The sequence below is a fragment of the Thunnus maccoyii genome, chromosome 3, assembly GCF_910596095.1.
Source record: "Thunnus maccoyii chromosome 3, fThuMac1.1, whole genome shotgun sequence".
NCBI lineage: Eukaryota > Metazoa > Chordata > Actinopteri > Scombriformes > Scombridae > Thunnus > Thunnus maccoyii.
The window spans coordinates 18,802,960-18,822,526 of NC_056535.1; the positions used below are offsets into that span (position 1 = coordinate 18,802,960).

The 19,567-nt window shown below is 36.4% G+C and overlaps 1 protein-coding gene across 1 annotated transcript; it reads left to right on the top strand.

The window, feature by feature from the left end:
• Positions 1-1,950: 1,950 nt before the first annotated feature.
• Positions 1,951-15,114, top strand: slc6a22.2 (solute carrier family 6 member 22, tandem duplicate 2). Its single transcript, XM_042406201.1, has 14 exons — positions 1,951-2,074; positions 5,127-5,261; positions 6,670-6,810; positions 6,913-6,997; positions 7,080-7,212; positions 7,484-7,618; positions 8,802-8,905; positions 9,031-9,155; positions 9,240-9,352; positions 9,444-9,581; positions 9,949-10,051; positions 10,632-10,732; positions 12,959-13,129; positions 14,431-15,114. Exons 1-14 carry the CDS (start codon positions 1,987-1,989, stop codon positions 14,593-14,595), a joined length of 1,737 nt encoding a protein of 578 aa, XP_042262135.1. The 5' UTR covers positions 1,951-1,986; the 3' UTR covers positions 14,596-15,114.
• The last annotated feature ends 4,453 nt before the right edge of the window (positions 15,115-19,567 follow it).

Below are 19,567 nucleotides of genomic sequence, written 5' to 3' on the forward strand. Positions count from 1 at the left end.
CTCCTCACAGAAACTCATTTCACCTAACTTATTCTTGGAGAAGGGGTGGTGTCTTCTTTCAGAAACAGTTCTCAGAGGAGACAACACTTCAGCTGCTCCAGGTAAGTGTGCACCTTAAATATTTGACTTATCGTACACTATATATTATACAAGTTTAGTTTTAGGTTTTGCTTTGAATTGGTTATTTATACAACTCAGTCTGGAGTTTCTCAAATTCCTTTAGTACATCTTTTCATAGAATGTGAAGTCTAAGGGAAAAAATATAACCATAAGCCCCATATTTTGAATAGTTTTCTAAAGGAAATGTACGTATATTACCCTTTAAAAATATCTTGAATTTATTATTGATTAATCTACTGTAAATGAATTGCAATTGTTTTGAGTTTCTGCCTCAAATGATCTGTCAATTAAAATGACTTTAATCAGGAGATAAAATACTTTTTTTTTTTTTTTTTTGAGATAAAAGTAGATATTATTTTCAAACTCCATCAGTTCAGGAGTGGACTCCACTTTTGCTTTGGTAAAAATACCCAGGTACCTAAATGTTAGTGCACAGTGGTAGCTATGCATTTGGCAGTAGACAGAAAACCCAGTTAAACATGAACCAAGTGATAGTCTGACTGTCAAATTTGAGCCTGTGCCTAATTTACTTGAGATGCTACAATATTTTACATTTGTGATACAAACATCACTGTGATATTTGTCTCAAACCACCAGGAGCCCTGTCCTCTGGTCACATATGACATTTGTTTTAGGTGGAAATGTAATTGCAGTGAATGGGGCTCTGATAACTGCTAAACTGGTTGACACTGAAGGTTAAAAGAACTACAACCCTGTAAACAAAATGCAAACAATATCATGCATAAATGTTTGTCTTGGATCACAATAACAGACAGCTTTGCAGTCACATTATTTAGTTGTATTAGAGTGATCTCTGTTACTAAGCTGCCAGGCATCATATACAAACAATGCATTTTTTGTTCAGATAACCTTGATAAGCTAGTCGAGGTAAATTTATATTTCCAAAACAGCATACACATGCTTTGAAAAACACTGTAATGTATAGTAGTTTATCTGTACATGTAACTCAGGAAACAAGGGTAATCTTTTGCAGACAAGGCAGTGGGAAGTAGGGGTGCCGGGGGTGCTGCAGTACCCCCTGGTGGATGATAGAGGACCTGCATGTTCACAACTAAAAAGCCTCTGTGCTGTATACGAGGGTATAGCGGGCTTTGTTTTAAAGCTAGAGAGAAGAGTCTGGTATCATATGAAACTAGATGACCTAAGGCATCCATTAGTACCAACAATGTCATGCTTGCTAGCTTGTTGGGAAGGGAGCTAAATAACGCTCCAAAGTTAGGCTAAATTTTGGCAAGGGAAAAACTGGCATAGCCACTTTCAAAGGGGTCCCTTAACCTCTCACCTCAAGATATCTGAATGAAAATGGGTTCTGTGGGTACCCATGAGTCTCCCCTTTACAGCCATGCCCACTTTATGATAATCTCATGCATAAATAACTCAAAAGTAAAATAAAAAATAACACTAAAACTGTGTCGAAACAACCCCTTGTCTTGAGTGGCTTTCTGGGTAACATTAACCCAGTATTGTGTTGGTGCTATATTGACCCAACCTGAGTAAAATTTTTGTATGTGATAGGCCATTCAGGAAATAATTAATGTGGAGTGAAATCTGAGAATATTGGAGAGAAACCTGAGAATGTTCCATCATTATCTAAAATACTAAATGAAAAAAAAGAATTTTCAACCAAAGTCTAAGATCATTTAATATAAACCAACATGTATCCCTGTGTACAGTATAATATACTTCTACTGTATGGCACACTGACAGACACCAATTTAACACTAACTAAAGGTCGAAATGGACCAAAAACGGAACTCCCCGGTGAAGATGAGTCTGATGAACCTTGGGACCAGACCGGGACCTACTCCACCTAAACCTCAGGAGAGGGACCAATGGGCCAGTAAAATGGAATTCATCCTGGCAGTCGCAGGACACATTATTGGTCTGGGAAATGTCTGGAGGTTTCCGTACCTTTGCTACAAAAATGGAGGAGGTAAATCTTTGTTGTGTTGGTCTTTTATTTTAATGTGAATTAAATGATCTTCGGTGACACAGAGTGGAATTACTGCTATTGCTTCTGCTGTAATGCAGGGGCGTTGCTAGGCCTATTTTAGGGGTGCTACAGCCCCCCTTACATCTTCTTTAGCCCCCCCAAAATAAATCTACATTATTAGCTTAAATCATCAATAGTTTTTTCTTCATTCATTTTTCATTAAAGTCGATAGAATTGTGCCATTGCTTCCCCACATTCACAATGTACCTAAAACGCCAGGCACTAGGACCTGGGAGAGGCTGCTGCTGCTCTAATCCAGCGTTTCCATTGGCTGTGCTGCCCGTTCAGAGCCCACAGTAGAGCATGGATGTATAAAGAGAACTGGATACAGGAAGAGCGCCAGGCTTTGAAGCAAATTTGACATAGCGGCCATACCGTGTAATTACAACGTCACGTGATACACACTGGCCCAAAAAGACTTTTTCCCATAGACTTACATGGTGAAAGAGACGTCTGTAAATCAGCGGATACATATTTTTGAGAGTCACAACCCCTGCAACATGACTTGTCTCACTATCAGAATTAAATCCGTTTGGTCCGATCACATTTCAAAAGCCTAGAAGAGCCACATGATTGAATTGTTTAATCCCCATTCAAGTTAGCTGGAGGGCTAAAATGGAAGTAGCCGACTCGGCCAGCGAAAGTCACTAGTGCGCTTGCTCTATGGGCCGCACAATGCGGAAGAGGAACTCTCATAGGAATGAATGGGGCCCCACCTCCGACGCTGTATCCAGTTCTCTTTGTACATCCATGCAGTAGAGACTAACGGTAGTCAGAAACAACTGAAGGGACAAGATGTTGGCGAAGATTTTATCAAAATAAACATAATATACAGGGTGAAGTAGTTACAGAGTGAAGATATCTAGCTCCAATATGAATTTGTGGCAAATGATGGTCAATGTAGTGAGCTATCAAGTTGTTACTCGTTTGTTACTTACTTAACGTTAGCTAACCTTAGGTTTAAGTGAGGAACAGACAAGAGGATAGGCCATATAACACTAACATTATACAGTGGAAACCGCATATATATCACAGTTACAGTGATCAACCGCTTATATGGATCAAAAAGCTCAGGACAGAATCATTCCTATACAAATGCTGTTTAAATAATTTGCTATAGTAATCAAGTAGTCCGCTTACAGAGTTCATTTTGGGTCTTTTCACACATGAAAACATGGAGGAAAAATAAAATTATGGTACCTCTATTTTTTTTTTTTTTTTTTTGCCTTACTCTCATGATACACATATGATATTGTAATTAGCGGCTACGGCACCATTATCAGGGGTGCAGAGGTGCTGGGTGTGTTTATTTGTAACCACCGTGAAACAATCAGAAAATAAGATTTTCTTCCTCTCATTCACCGGCTTTCAGGCTACCACTGCTCGCTCTCATCATCCACTTTCCAGCTCACTTGACCACTGCTACTCTCTCTCTCTCATCTTAAAATGAGTCAGGAAGGTGTCAGCAGCGCAACAAGCGTTACAGTAAATAGCAAACCTGGCCATTTCATTACTTTTTTATTTGTGTAATAAATATACAAATGTCAATTAGATGGTAATCTGCATGAGAAATAAAGACAATAAAATTAGTTATAATAATCATCCGCTTATGGTGATAAATTTGACCCAGCTGAACGTGATCACTATAAATGGTTTCTACTGTACTAGCCAGCTGACCAGCCAGCCAGAAAAAAGTGTGAACGAGTGAAAAAGATAGAAATAATGTTATTGACAGCTCTTTGTATACTTTGCTTTCATATGCCTCTTAAGTATTTCAAAACAATCATATCAGTAGGCATAGATTGTTGTTTATAATCAGTTAATGTGAAAAGGTCACATTTTGTTGATCATAATGCAATTTTATATCCCTCAATTGCTCAACATGTAGATGGAAATATGACATTTCTTCAAAAAGGCCAGTCAGGTGAGAAGATTTTGCCAGTTCAGACAAATACAAACTTAAACTGGTTGATCACTCATTAAGCCTTGAGTCAACCTGAGTTTAATAAAATAACATGTTACTGAAAACAGGCAAGGAGGGGGAGAGGAGGAAGATGGAAGAGACTGACAGGGCTGAGGGAGCAGGTCTGATGGAGGTTAGTGATCAAGAAGAAAGCGAGCGGGAGTTGTTTAAGCTTTCAGTTAAAATTAATACTGAATTTTATGACATAGGCCTATTACTCATACTAGGAATAAACTTGCCTAAATGATTTTATGACATTTTTAGTTTTAGTTCAGACATCAGTCTGTATATGAATAACATATGTAGGACCTGCAACTTATCTAAGAGAGAGGAGACAGCATTCCTTGACTTCAATACCTTTGCTTGATCTGTGCCTATTGTGAGTGGATGGAAAGCATTTAAGTCATATTAGATCTGTGCCTATTACAAACACTTATTGCTACTCTAAAAATTCATGACAAACAGACATTTTGGGGCCATTTAAAAAAAAAAATCCTCCCCCCAGCTCCCCCTGGTAAAGGCTTAGCCCCCCTAACCATAAATCTCTAGTGACGCCCCTGCTACAATGTTTCTCGATTCTCAGAACTCAGAAACCCATTTTTCAGAGACCCAAACCAAAATTCTGAGTGTGTATTCTCAAGACAAAATCACATCAGTTGAATTAAAGTGATGCAAACTATCTTAGTTTGATGAAAAACCTTGTGTGCATCATGTAAAGGCTGTACTGTAGCTTGTCTTGTCAGGGATTAAGCTGCGTTCAGTTAAAAGTCGGCCTGTTGGGCAACATTTTGCAGATGCCAGTGGTGAAATAAATGCTTCAGCTCTGCCAGCTTTGTTATAAAGTGACTATGACGTCTTAAAGTGAGATTTATTACACCTCTTTGGCAGCTGTACAACCCTCTGGACAACCTGACTAAATCCTTTTACAATCTACAACTACAATCTTGTTTTTACAAATCCTTAATTGTGTGCAAGAAATATTGCAATATTACTGATATTTTAACCAGATGTTTTATTTTTGTTTTAAAGGGGTTTTCTTCATACCTTATGTTTTGTTCTTGTTCACCTGTGGCATTCCACTCTTCTTCCTGGAGACATCTTTGGGCCAGTACACCAGTCAGGGTGGAATAACATGCTGGAGAAAAATCTGCCCCCTTTTTGAAGGTAAATACTCACAATGTTCATTGTTTGGTTTTTTTTTGTTTTTTTAGCTACAATAATAAGAAAATATTTAAACAATGTTATGTGATGGCAAAAAAGCCACCATACATAACTGCTGTGTTGAAGTTCATACATGTTTTAAATCTTTTATAATTCATTCACTTGATACAATGCAACTGTGCTACTGTACGATACTTGTAGTTTTTAACTTACCTCACTGTTTTATGTACTTAAAGCTGTAGTGTTGGGCTGGGTTGAAATCCAGCATGTACAGTTTGCTGCAGGTGTCTGTGTTTTCCCAAGCAGATGCTGTGGGACACATTTAGATTGGAAGTCGGGAATACTGACTCAGAACTATTGACTTCTGACTTGCACTGGATTGCAGCATATTTCCCATAAATGTGGCCATTGAGGCTTTATGTGTCATGCTAATTTTGTGCTCTCCAGCTCCATTATAGAGATTCGGAGGATTAAAAAAAGGATGTATATTGCACAAAATGATGAACATCAGGGCAAGCTGCTGTGCCTCCTACAGCTTTCTGAATAAACACAATTTTTACATGAATCAAATTCAATTCAAAAGTCTGTTTCCACGCATGTAAAAAGGCATTTGAACGTTGACTTATTTTATCACGTCAATTTTATAAGGCCATAATATGTCATGTGCATGATGTTCAGTGGCTCTGCCCCCAAGTGACCAAAACAAAAAGCTTAGTGCTGCCTTGATGTGTATGGAACTGATAGAGGCCATGAAGAAAAAAATAACAAATTTATACTCTCGATCTAATAATTTGTGATTTCGATTTAACGGAAATTCACCCACCGCCATCTCTCTGAGATCCCTGAAATGTATTCAATGTGACTAACAGACTTTTTCTAACTATTATAAGTTTCATGCCCCTGCAGATGTCACCTAGTTCATAAAAACTCAGCTTCAGGATTGCTCACAAACCTGAAGTAAATAAAACAAGTTTTACCTGCTCTTCATTCAGCACACAACACTCTCTTTAATACATCCATGTTCAACATGCATCAGCACAAGTAACTGACGTTACAAGGGAAATGTCTTCTCTGTTGCTTTCTTCAAACTTCCAGCTGACTGAATGCGTTTGGTGCCTCTACAAGAGGGGAAGAGGCAAAATGGATAAATTGGGAGCACTAATGAAGTAATCCGTGCACACAAATTATCAAATAGAGAGCATAAATTATCATTTTCTTCTCCATGGCCCCTCTTGAGCTCCGTAGATGTATTTAATGTAGTCTGTGTGCTGTTTGAATCTTGAATGAAAGTCATTTTGAAAGTTAGTTTCAGTAGGTTTAATATCTACTAGATTCCTGCTCTTGCAGTATCAGATGTCAGTAAACACAAAAGTGTTTCTTCATAATTTTGGCATTCTCTATCTCTCTACAGGCTTAGGCTATGGGAGCCAAGTGGTTGTTTTGTACACTGGGGTGTATTACATCATCATACTGGCTTGGGCATTCCTCTACCTGTTTTCATCCTTCAAGTCTGAGCTTCCATGGGCGAGCTGCCACAACAGCTGGAACACAGGTACCAAGACTTAATTTTCAATCTATGAACCATATCACTGTACGTTGTGTTTACTCTGCTAATCAGGTTTTTACAACCTCTCTTATTCTTTCACCATGTAAGCTGGCTGTTTTGAGCACAGTCACAATCAAACATCCTCTTTGCACCTGCATGGAAATAGTACGTCTTCAGTTGTAGAATTTTGGGAGTAAGTACAATAGTATGAATTAAAGCATCATATAAGGGCAGTTGTTTTTTTGTTGTATGTTCCTTACTAAACTTTGTTACAGGAGGAGAATCTTGGGGCTGTCTAGTGGAATTGAAGAAATCGGTAATATTCGTTGGGACTTGGCTCTTTGTCTACTTCTTGCCTGGATTTTGTGCTACTTCTGTGTCTGGAACGGCGTGAAGACCACAGGAAAGGTACAGAAAAATCTTCATGTTAATGTTGGCAACACTTTAAGTCCCCTAATTTAGCATTTATAAGTAGTATACAAATGTTTAATACATAACATAACAAACAAGATGATGACTGTAATAATATAAAATATGTCTTCGTAGGAGAAGTTATAATTGTTGCCAAATACTGTTCAGTAATACTAACAAATACCAAAATATCTACTTGTAACTACATTATAGAGTAAACTTGTTCTTAAAATATTCTTCTATCTTTTGACTGTTGTTTCTGTCTTAGGTGGTTTACTTCACAGCCACATTTCCATACATTATGCTGGTGGTGTTGCTTGTTCGTGGTCTTACATTACCGGGGGCCAAAGAAGGAATAATGTTCTACCTCTACCCAGACCCATCCCGCCTCGCTGATCCAGAGGTACTACACTATTACTGCTATTACAAATTTAAATGTTGCTGTAATTATAATCATTGTTCAACCCTATCTTGTAGACATTCAGATTGCGTTTCTTGAAGGAAATATAATTGCTGCCTGAGTTATGTTTACTCATTCTGTTCTTGTACAGCATGAAAGTCGTAGGGAGGTGGCGGTGTGGAGGGACCAGAGTCTTGTCTGTGGTTAGGTTTAGGCAATAAATGCACTTCAGTGACGGTTAGGGATTGATTGTGGTTCTGATTGAACGTCAACAAAGTAAACATGTCCTGTTTTGTGCTACAAATAACTTTTGACTTTTTCACTGTTTTACCAAGACCTCAATCTTTCTCTAACCTTAACCAAGCGCTTTGAGTACTAAAATTTAGCCATAATCTAAACTAAGAGTCTATGAGCTCTTTGAGGCTGTGTTTCAGCTACAGTCAACATGCTAACATGCTCACAATGACACAGTGCTAACACCATTATGTTAAACAAGAATAATGTTTAGCCTACTACGTTTGCCATCTTAGTTTAGCATGTTAGCATGCTAAGTAGCACTACATACAGTATAGTTGAGGCTGATGGGAGCATCATTAGTTTTACAAGTATTTAGTCATAAACAAAAGTATCTGACAAATAAAAAACTGACCTGAAGACAGCTCTAAATGGAAAGATGGGGCATCACCATCTTTATTACAATTTATCCTGTGGGGAACATGAATGTCGGAACCAAATTTCATGACAATCCATCCAGTAGTTGTTGAGACATTTCACTCACAATCACAAATTTGCACCTCATGGTGGCACTAGAAAATAAGCCAGAGGATCATCAAAGACAGTATGCTTTATCATCTGGGGACCATGGATGTCTGTACAAAATATAATGGCAACTAAACCAGTAGTTGCTGACCGACCAATTGACATCTATAGAGCTACACTGCTAGCATGGCTAAAAATGTTAATCATGCTTTAGTTGCTATGAGCAAATTTTGCATTGCAAGGGCATATTGTGAGAAAACAAATTAAATACTTTGACAATGAATGTTTTATGACTTGGCAGATACCCTCATTAAAAACGTTTCTTAATTAGTAGCAATCAGTAGTATTGACCATCATTGTAATTTCCAGGATGTGGGGTTGCTTTCTAATAAACCTAAACTGAACACACCTCTTACAAACCCCTCAGGTTTGGATGGATGCTGGCAGCCAAATTTTCTACTCCTATGGAGTTTGCACAGGTGTTCTGACATCTTTAGGAAGTTACAATAAGTACAACAACAATTGCTACAGGTTTGTATTTTTATATTTTCACTGACTACTCAATTAAATTTTGCTTAAACTTCTTACTACTTACTGTAGTTTGGATCAGAGCACAGGTTCAGTTTTAACATTCTTTTTCAATATTCCTTCAACAGAGACACAGTTTACCTGTGCCTGTTAAACAGTTTAACCAGCTTTGTAGCTGGCTTTGCCATCTTTTCTGTTCTTGGTTTCATGGCAAAGGAGCAAGGTGTGGACATATCAATGGTGGCTGAATCAGGTATGGAAGTTTATCAATGCGTTTTTGGATTGACACTATTTGAATTATTTAAGAATAAGACCATTTGATCTTAAATCTTTACAGGTCCAGGGTTGGCATTCATTGCTTATCCTCGTGCTGTAGCTCTAATGCCACTCCCCCAGCTCTGGGCCATTTTCTTCTTTATTATGATCATCTTCTTAGGATTAGACAGTGAGGTAGGACTACATATCAACACTGTTTGGAATGCTATCATTACACTATTTCTTTTGTATAAATACAAAAAAAAAATCTCTTTTATCACCATAGTTTGTATATCAAGAGGCGTTGGTCACAACCATCTCCGACATGTATCCCTCCTTCTTTCAAAACAACTGCCGCCGCAAACTCCTTCTTCTTGCCATTAGTGTTGGAAGTTTCTTTATTGGCCTGCTGATGGTTACACAGGTGAGTAGTTTTTGACATTTCTCTAATCAATTAAGTCTTTATTTGTAACAATGTAATAATTACAGATTTATAGCTATAAAAACACACAAAACAATTACAAGTATTTGAAGCTATAAACAAGAGGGATAGATGACCTAAAAGAAAGATTTGAAGTACAATCATTTGTACCTATGTATCAGAGGAGAAACGGGAAAGAACCTTTATTTACCCTAAAGTCTCATATTCATGGGAACAATAAACTCCTGCAAAATATGTATTGTTTTGCCGTATTTGGAACATACACTCAGAGTAAATGTTAGACAAACACAGAGTGTGGATAATATAATAACAACCTTTCAGTGAATTCTGTTTCTCCTTGTTTTACCAGGGAGGCCTTTATATTTTCCAGTTGTTTGACTACTATGCCTGCAGTGGGATGACACTCCTACTTTTTGCTGTTCTTCAGTCTGTCTGTATTGGATGGGTCTATGGTAAGGAGAACTTTTAACTTCGTACAATCCGCTGGAGCTGTTGTTCTGTTGGATTGCTGTGTGTATGAAATCATGTTGTACAGCCAAGCAGTTTTTAAATCAGGACCCCTAGTAGTGTTACAAAATCAATCTGAGAGTTTGCTAGACAGTTAACAAGACAGAAAAGCAGAAAACACATCTCATGTTTTTTCACATTACCCCTTTTTCTTGTAAATTATTCATAAAATTGTTCAAATTAAACATCATCAACATATGTAACCTGTGATGGGTCACAAGTAGACATTGTTTTGTTTTAAAGTGTCACAAACCAAAAAGGTTGGGAACACCCTAACACACCAACTTTGTGGGGCCGACTTCTGAGGAGTCGGATACAAAATCATACACATAACATTGAGAATGTGATGGAAAATTTCTTGAGTTTGAGTATTTCACACAATGTAAGCATCATACAGCCTCAGAGATACATGATCCATAGGTAATACTGATGTTTTTATTTATAAATTTGAAAATTACAAAAAAAAAGCTGTGTGAGGCCATAACACTAATGTAGCTAACTTATTATTTTACTCATTTTCCAAAGGTGCAGATCGTCATTATGATAATATAAAGGACATGATTGGATATCGACCGTGGCCTTTTATGAAATATTGTTGGCAGTACTTCACACCAGCTATCTGTACTGTAAGTATTGGAAATGTAGGCATGTCTCCCAAGTAACATTGTTCATGCTTTACTAACAAGCAAGTGTATCTGACAGCTGCCAGAGACTTCTGTCCTAAAGTCAGTCCATGTCTCCACCAGATGGAAGACAGTACACTGGTGGGGTATTGTGCTGCAACTCAACAAGGCTATTAAATGTCTTCATACACTTTAGGAAGAAAACAAATGTAATAACTTGCAAATTAAGTAGGAGAACTTCAGAATGACAGGTATGCAGCATATTCAATAAGCTTAAGTGCCTAAAGGTGAAAGAAATAGAAAGAAAAAGGTGAAAGAGCTTAAGAGTGAAAAGCGTGACAACATTTTACAAGCAGATAATCCACTGAATGAAAACAATCCACACAAAATATTTAGTAAGACGTATTCTTAAATCATTTAATTCTGCAACAGTAAACATACATTATTTTCTGAGGTAAACTTCCCCCACTCTTAAAAGCCACATTATAATAGATAAAGGAAAAAAACAACACATTTGGATGATTTTAACATCAATATGAGGAGCAAACCATTAACAAGTTATAGCTTCACCTGAGCTATGAGAGAGTAGAAATATGTGCAGTTTTTAAAAAGTAGATATATTCTTTCTCCATATACAGTTAGACGTTAGGAAAATGAGAAGAGAAATCTGAAAAGTAATTAAAAATTTTAATTTAAGATTTTTTGAATGTGAACTACTAAATGTGCTGTTAAGTGTAATTTTGAATGAAATGTTTTAAAGATCTGTGTAAATTATTAGTTCACCACCGGCTTGTTTTTTCTAAAGAAATGTTGAATTATATGATGATCCAAAGAATGTAGATATGAGAACTTAATCTGCAGCTATTTATTTACTTGAAGAAAAGAATAAGACCAAGGTTCATAATTTTTCAAGCATTGCATTGGCCAAAAACAAAGTCCAGTAGACAAGGGATAACAGAACTTTTGTTATTTCAGGAAAGGATATGTCACTAAGTTGATCATTTAAAGCAAATGATTTTACAGTTTGCTTTGTTTTTTAAAGAAAGTTTTGCTCCTTGAGGGAGCGCTCAAGACACCAGAGCAGCAGAGAGGGTCTAACTTTGAGAACTAATTCCTTTCATGAAAAACAGATGAATTACATTATATAGAACCACATAGAGAATATAGAGAGGGCTGCAAACACACATGGATATTAGATGTTAGCAGAATCAACAATGCTAAAAGCTTCACCCTAAAAGAAAATTTAGGGTGGTTGAAGGAGCTGCAGCAGCAATCAATGTTAGCGTGAGGGTATCAACAATAGTGAAAATTGTGAGGTTATGAAAACTTGTATGACTGGATTTTTTTTTTTGGAACTTATTTTATTTCCTTTTCTCAAGTGCAGTCATACAGACAATCAGCTTTTCAAATATTTACATTAATACAGGTGTAAATGAAGCAATGTTAAGGGTCTGTTCATGATTTTTGACCTTCCATCATGTGTCCATGTGTCCATCATCCATACAGCCATTATCAGTGCATGGGAGCCATTATTAGTGCATAAGTAAATAAAATGAATAATGATAATAATAATAATAATAATAATAATAATAATAATAATAATAATAATAATAATAATAATAATAATAATAATAATACGTAAATAAATAAAATAAATAAATAGGTAAACAAATTTAAAAAAAACAAAGCAAAACAATACAAAAAAAGTTACAAATAAATACACCAAAAAAAATAAAAAAAATAATAATAATTTAAATAAGAAGATGAATGTGAACATCATTCTCCTCAGTGGGAAAGAAAATAAATAATAGGTGACCATTTCGTCAAGAACACCTCTGTCTTTAGTTGTAACCTTGTTACAACCTTGTTATGTTTTTCATATAATAGACATCCTATATCTTCTCTCTCCATTGTGTCACTATGGGGGCACAATGGGGGGCTGAGGTTTCAGCCATGAGACCGTAATCATCTTTTTGGCCACTGAAAGAAGAATTCTCAGTAATGATATCTGACTATTGTTTTATAAATTTTCTGGCAATATTTCTACAAGAAAGTAAGATGATTCTAATGGCACCTCTATTTTTAAACATTTTTTAATCTCATTTTGTATGTCATGCCAGGTATGACTGGATTTGAATTCCCTTTTCTTTGTGTAAAAGCCCACTAATTAGTAATCTGATCCTGGATCTGTTTTGATGCCTTTTCTTCTTTTCTCTCTGCTTTTTCTAGTGCACATTTCTCTTTGCCTTGGTCAAATACACACCACTCAAATTCAACAACACTTATGAATACCCCTGGTGGGGCTACACCATCGGAGGATTCTTTACTCTCTCGTCAACTCTTATGGTTCCTGGATGGATGCTGTATGCTATGAGTGTCACTCCTGGAACACTAAGACAGGTATGGTCACGTGTTGTTGCTGTAACAAAAAAAAAGTAGATCAGACAATAGAGTTAGAATAGTTAGTGCAGATGTACAATAGAAGTTCAGTTTTGTACTGAAAACACATTTTCACAGGTGTGTCATAATGGGTACATTGTTAGACCAGATGTTTACCTTTTGATAATATAAAGTAGTTTCTGTTAAAGGTGCACATTTTTACCAAATCAGCCTGCTCTAAAGGTACAGTAGCGATCATCAGAGAGTTTTTGTTTCATAGACTGTTCTAAATACTGTTATTATTGGAGTACTAAGAGTTTTGTGTTACAATTCTTGCTGAATCAGAAATGATAAAATCAGATATTTGTTTTGACCTTCATCAAAAATCAGTTAGCGTGGTTCATTGGATGGGATGCCTGTGTGGCTCTTGTCCACCACCACAGAGACGCAGGTAGAGCAGGTAAAGCGACTGGTGGGAAGCTGTTGAAAAATCGTGCTGTTGCTGCTGCACTAGTGACTTCTTCAGGTTTATCAGGCCTGTCTGGAGGAGGTTACGATCTAGGGGGGGGGGGGTCCACTAAACAGCATGTGTTCAGGTTCAAGTGACAAAGACCAACATGACTCTTTATCTGTCGGGAGTAAAGGAAGAAGTTCTGTAAAGTTGTTGTAGAGCCACTAAGTCCACAGAGGGAGGAGGTTGGGGTGGAATGACAAGTCACCAAAATGCCACAGGGACTGGGAGACAGCTGTTTGGTTCCTGTTTCCTAACCAACAGCCAATGCTGGTTTCTTTTAACTATAACCACAATTGTTCCCTAACCTTTTTATTTTAGTATCGTTATGGGCATTTTTTTGAAGTCCTTAGTACAGACAGTAGATGAATAGAAATGAAGACGAGAGAGTCCCTGACCAGACTCAAACCACAATCTTTCCCTAACCCTAATCATGTTGGTTTTGTGCCTAAACCTAACCAAACCTATAACGGTGTCATATCAGAAAAGAGTTTTATTTTTGGAAACGTTTTAAAAAGGCATTGTCCTGCCAATGTGGTTTCGGATTAGCAAAAATCTACTTTATGTGTTGTGGAGGGCAGTTACAAACAACATTTTTGGCCTATAATTTGGAAAACTTGAGCACAAGCTCTTCACTGGCTGGTTAAACAAAGTGGCAGGCAATTCTATGTGAATCAGAAAAAGTGTGTAGCTGTCTGCAACAAAAGAAGTTGACAAAGGCAGGCACTGCTGTGTTCGGCATTTATTTGAAAAAATTAAAAAAAACAACTGTATTGTAGATGATTTTGTCTGTTGCTCTTTCTCCACACAGAGATTGAAAATTCTGTGCACTCCAGCAAAAGACCTACCCACTGCAACGTCAAATAAGCCATCAAATCAAGAGGCATTTCAGACTTTCACAGACTTGTACACTCTCCGCATGACAGAAAATCCTGGTGACAGAGATGGCAGAGCTCAGAGATCATCTATTATTTAAATGGCAAGAAATAAAGAGTACATCCTGACACTAAAATAGAGCCATAACAGCAGCGGTTTTATGTCAAAACTGTCCACAAAACATTTGTGAAACTCTGGGAAATGCACATCACAATATATTTCAGTGCTTGTGACATCAGTTGTGAACATACTTTTTATATCTCACGTTTTTGCCAGCTGGCAGTGTATTTCTGATAATGATTTATGTTACAATTACATTTGAAAATCACACTGTAAGATCTTTTTTAAAGGAGTGCTTTTTAAATAACGACATTGAGTCTTTATTATTTTTACTGGGGTATTAAACAAGCCCTCTGGTAAAAAATAACAATGTTTTTAGGAAGGAGAGAAATTTCTTTCCTGAGATTAAAAACTGTGTAATGTTTATATACATTTGTGTATGCTGGTTAGCAGTATATTAAACAATGTATTTCTGGTAATGCTAATAATATTAATTACTGAACATGTATTTATTAATTAAAGGGTATTTTAATATCTTTATGTGCTAACAAATACAACTTGAGGAAAAAAACGTGGTTACAATACTAATATTCTCAAGTTTTTTGTATAATTAATTGAAAAATGACGGTAGACTATACTTAAAAAGTTAAATGCACATTTTAAATAAAGAGTGTATATCTATGGGTTAATTTCCATTGTTAGTAGAGAAAAAAACAAGAAGCCTGGGGAAAAGAGTGCATTCTGAAATTAGCTATAAAATTGATATATGTATGTTATTTAAAATGGTAAAATACTATATTTACTAAACATACTTGGGTACGGTAAAGAAAAAATAAAGAAAGTTTTAGGTATTTTTAGCATTTTACAATACAATGTTGTGGGTTTCACAAGTACAATAAACAACACCTGCACACCTTTAACACCTGAAACTGAGTGAAAACTGGGTATGCAGGCTGTGATAAGAATCCCTTAATTTCACTTTAATTGCAGAGTAATTATAGGCTATGTGAGATGTAATGTAAAACGTCAGTGTTCAACTGTTTTGCACTTCAATTACAGTGTAAGTACAGGTTATGTGAGTTGCAATAGTAAACTTACTGCATTCCTGTTGATCACTGTAATCACAGTACATTCACTTACATGCAGATAAACCTATGTAAATTAAAACATATGTCCAAGAACAAGTAACAAGAAACACTTTCCCTTTTTTGTTTCAAGATCTGCAGCTTTGTATCTTATTTTATGTTTTCTTCAGTGACAACAAAACTCAAAGAAGAGAGAATTTCTGCACACGCACTGTAGTGAAAATAACCTGACTTTAGAGAAACTCGTCACCTATAGGCTCATTGGTAACAACACAATGCAACACTTCCAGATGTCTGATTGTAATTATGGCGTTATCATTAGATGTCAGCTAATTTCTCATGGAACTGTCTCTTCTTCAAAGATGATTTTCTGTTGCTATCGCCCCATGTTTTTCCTAGTTTCAGCATGAACAAAGTCGTCCTGTCAAAGATTACATTTGTCAAATAAACCTCAATGAAATCTGTTGAATGTGGCAGCTTGAATCTTAATAAAAACTAAGAAAAGAGAACATCTTACTCTCCTTTCGATGTTCTTAAACCTGCAGTGCGGAACTTTTACATATAAATGAATGTCTGTAACACTCAAGCCCTTGCCAAACGAGTTTACACAATGCTGATTAAGCCTTTCACCGCCAGGTAAATCTCTCTGTATTTAAAAGTATACAGAGTTTTTAAATCTCATGTCAGGCATGACATTCCCGTGCTGACCATTTGGCCATTAATTGTTCAGCTCTTCTAGACTTTCCAAATGTTATAGGACCGAATGGATCAAATTCTGATAGTGAAACAAATCATTTAGCAGGGGTTGTGTGACACTCAAAACAAGTTATCCACCATTTTACAACCACAACAATAGGTTACGTCCAGTGGTGTACAAACAAATCCTGATGGGCTGTGGACAGTCAAAAAATACATTTTTGGGCCGGTGGACCATCAAAACATATCTGTTTTGACTGGCCCTCTCTGTGTGCCTGTCATTCTGGGTGCACATGCTGCATGGGTATATCTGTCAATCACAGCCGAGCGCCCTCCTTTACTCTCACTGCCAGAAGGGGGAGACAAAAGTCCTGCATTTCAGCTTTAAACTGGTTGCAAGGGTGTTTCATAAATGATTTGACCACTTATTTATTACTTGTCATTTGAAAAAAAAAAATCTCTTGGCTTTCTGATCATTTTAACTTGCTAATGTGTATACATATTGTATTTTAGTGTGTATATCGGTATTTTGTTCTTGCTATTCAAACATTTTCACTATTCAGCTGATTTTCCTTTGATTTGATAAATGTTTGGTTTTGTTAAGCACTTTATAATTGATGATTTTGATAAGTGCTATGGATATACATTTTCATCATTTTTAGTTTGACTGATTTATTATTTATGAAATATCTGCTCTGACAAGACCAAGGCTTTTCTCCCAAGACAACTCATTTTCTGTTCAGCTGAATTTGTATGTCTACCTTTCTAATACTTAAGCTTCTTTTTCAATCTTCCTATCCCAAAATTACATTACAGTACCCCTATATTTTTAATAGTAGCCATATAGTATAAAAAAAACCATACATCCCTTTTCCAGACTTTATGTTCTTTACAAGCACTCCATATTTCAAAACATCTTACAGTATATTTTCCTAAAACGCATTATTTTCTTACCTAAGTGTACCCCGGTGGTCTTTGTAAGTATATTGTAATTTTACAATAAATTGTATGACAACTAATGCTTTTTTTTTTTTCACACTTTCTGTTTTCTTACCCAGCAGCGATATTACTTCATTTTGTAAGTAATACAGTAAGTTAGTTACAGTAGGTATAGAGGATCATATGCAAAAATACATTTTTAACCATCCCAGTAATGTTGGAAGACTCAGATAATGAAATAATATTAATTGCCTTGAGTTTAAATTTATTTGTGTCCTTCTTTAACATAGAATTCCCTAAACTATTGTTTTCTTCCATTGTACCTGTTGTTCAGGAGGCCACTGGTAAGTTTTTCTGCTATTGGAGATGCTGAAAGGTCACCCTCTGCTGGATGAATTGACACATTACACACAGGACTGTTACGTTTGCATATTTTACCTCAAATACTTCACTATTACAGATTTTTATACAATACGGAAATGAGTGTCTGTTGGTTGGCTTGAGGGTAGGAAAACACATTAAAATGTGTAAATAGTAAATTTATATGTACCAAGCTGTTGCTCGGTGCCATGGCAACAACTTCCTGCTCAACACATCCAATATCCAGGAACCCCACAAAAACTTGTATACGCATCTCATCTAAGCCCATTGCCATCACAGACTTATTTACATAAGTGAGATGCACACATATCAGCATCACACACAGGTGGACATTGACTTAAACAACATCACCAAAACAGCCAGCAGAGGCTGCTCTATCTCAGAGAAGAGGTAAGAGTTAAAGGTAAGAAAACAGATAAAGAACTATTTGAGTTAAATGAATAAAGATAAAACAAGAAATTAAAGAAATTGTACAGGTGACCTTCAAAAGATGCGTATTTTACAATAACTTATACTATATACTTGTCAGTTGTGCAAAAGAAGTCCAATAATGCAACTCATGGCAGCCATAATGTATGAAGTAATAATAGTACAAGAATATAGGTGTAGGTATGAATAATACATACAGACACATAATAATATAATTAAGTACATAATGCATATTTGGTATAGCATATAATAAAAGCACAATAATTACAATATAGTAATAATATTGTATTGTTATATTGTGATATAATGTAATATAAAATAAGACATGTTTAATATGTTACTGCTTCTTATATTAATCACATAAAAATAATTGTATTTGTACTGAAAATAACCTGACCTCTCTCACCACCTACACTAAGTTTTGGGCTCTGGTAGGGCCAGAATAACCTACAGAGGGGACCCAAAGCAAAAATGAGCTATGGACCAAAACATGTGAGCTAATGAGCTCTCCAACACATGTTGAAGGACATGAACTATGCTAGATTTTACTCTAGATACTATACTAGATGTTGACACAAGGCCTCTCTATAAATATAAAACATAATCATAACATACAGTACTGTGCAAAAGTTAGGCACTTATGATGTTTAGATTCTTATCCATCATGCAATACCATCAAGGAGGCATCTGATTGGTCCCAAATTTATTCTGCAGCATGACAAAGACCCCAAACATGCAGCCAGAGTCATAAAAACCTATCTTCATCAAAAAGAAGAGAGAAGAGTCCTGCAACAGATGTTATGGCCCCCACAGAGCCCTGATCTCAACATCATTGAGTCAGCCAAGAAGAGACAGAAGCAACTGAGATGCCTAAATCCACGGAGGAACTGTGGCAACTTCTCCAAGATGCAGGAACAATAGACCTGCCAAGAACCTTGAAAAACTGTGTGCAGGTGTACTGAGGAGAACTGCTATTGTTTTAAGGGCAAAACATAGTCACACGAAATATTGATTTCATTTAGGTTTTTTTCTCTTTACTGCACTTTGTGTGAAGTTAATTGATAAATAAAAACAATTAATAACATTGTTTTTGTAAGAATCCTCACTTTACTTTTAGTGCCTAAACTTTTGCACAGTACTGTACATATAAAACCTGGAGCCTTTGTCACCTCTGAGAGTTTGGTGCACTTGGTCCATGGTTGGTATTCCAGCTTTGGCCTCTGGGAGGCGCTGCAGCTCTTTCTCAAATACATCCTGCTTCATAAAACAGTTTATCTTCTACTACAATAAGGACTCTGAACTCTGCTAATTGATTTCCCTTTATTCTATAGTCTCTAAATTAAAGTGAAGTCATGTTAAGTACTGTATGTGTGATTTGCAATAAATAGGCTGGAGCCAATGCTGCAGATAGAGGAGTGAGCAGTGATGCTTCTTTAGTCCAGCAGGTCTTAAATTGACAGCGGGACATCTGCTGGCTGAATT

What these genes read in the sequence shown, in the direction of transcription:
- slc6a22.2 (XM_042406201.1), top strand. Translation starts at nt 1,987, where the DNA reads ATGGAATTCATCCTGGCAGTCGCAGGACACATTATTGGTCTGGGAAAT. An exon ending in CCACAACAGCTGGAACACAG is followed by an intron (nt 6,811 to 6,912) that starts GTACCAAGACTT and finishes TCACCATGTAAG; the next exon opens with CTGGCTGTTTTGAGCACAGT. An exon ending in CTCCTGGAACACTAAGACAG is followed by an intron (nt 13,130 to 14,430) that starts GTATGGTCACGT and finishes TTCTCCACACAG; the next exon opens with AGATTGAAAATTCTGTGCAC.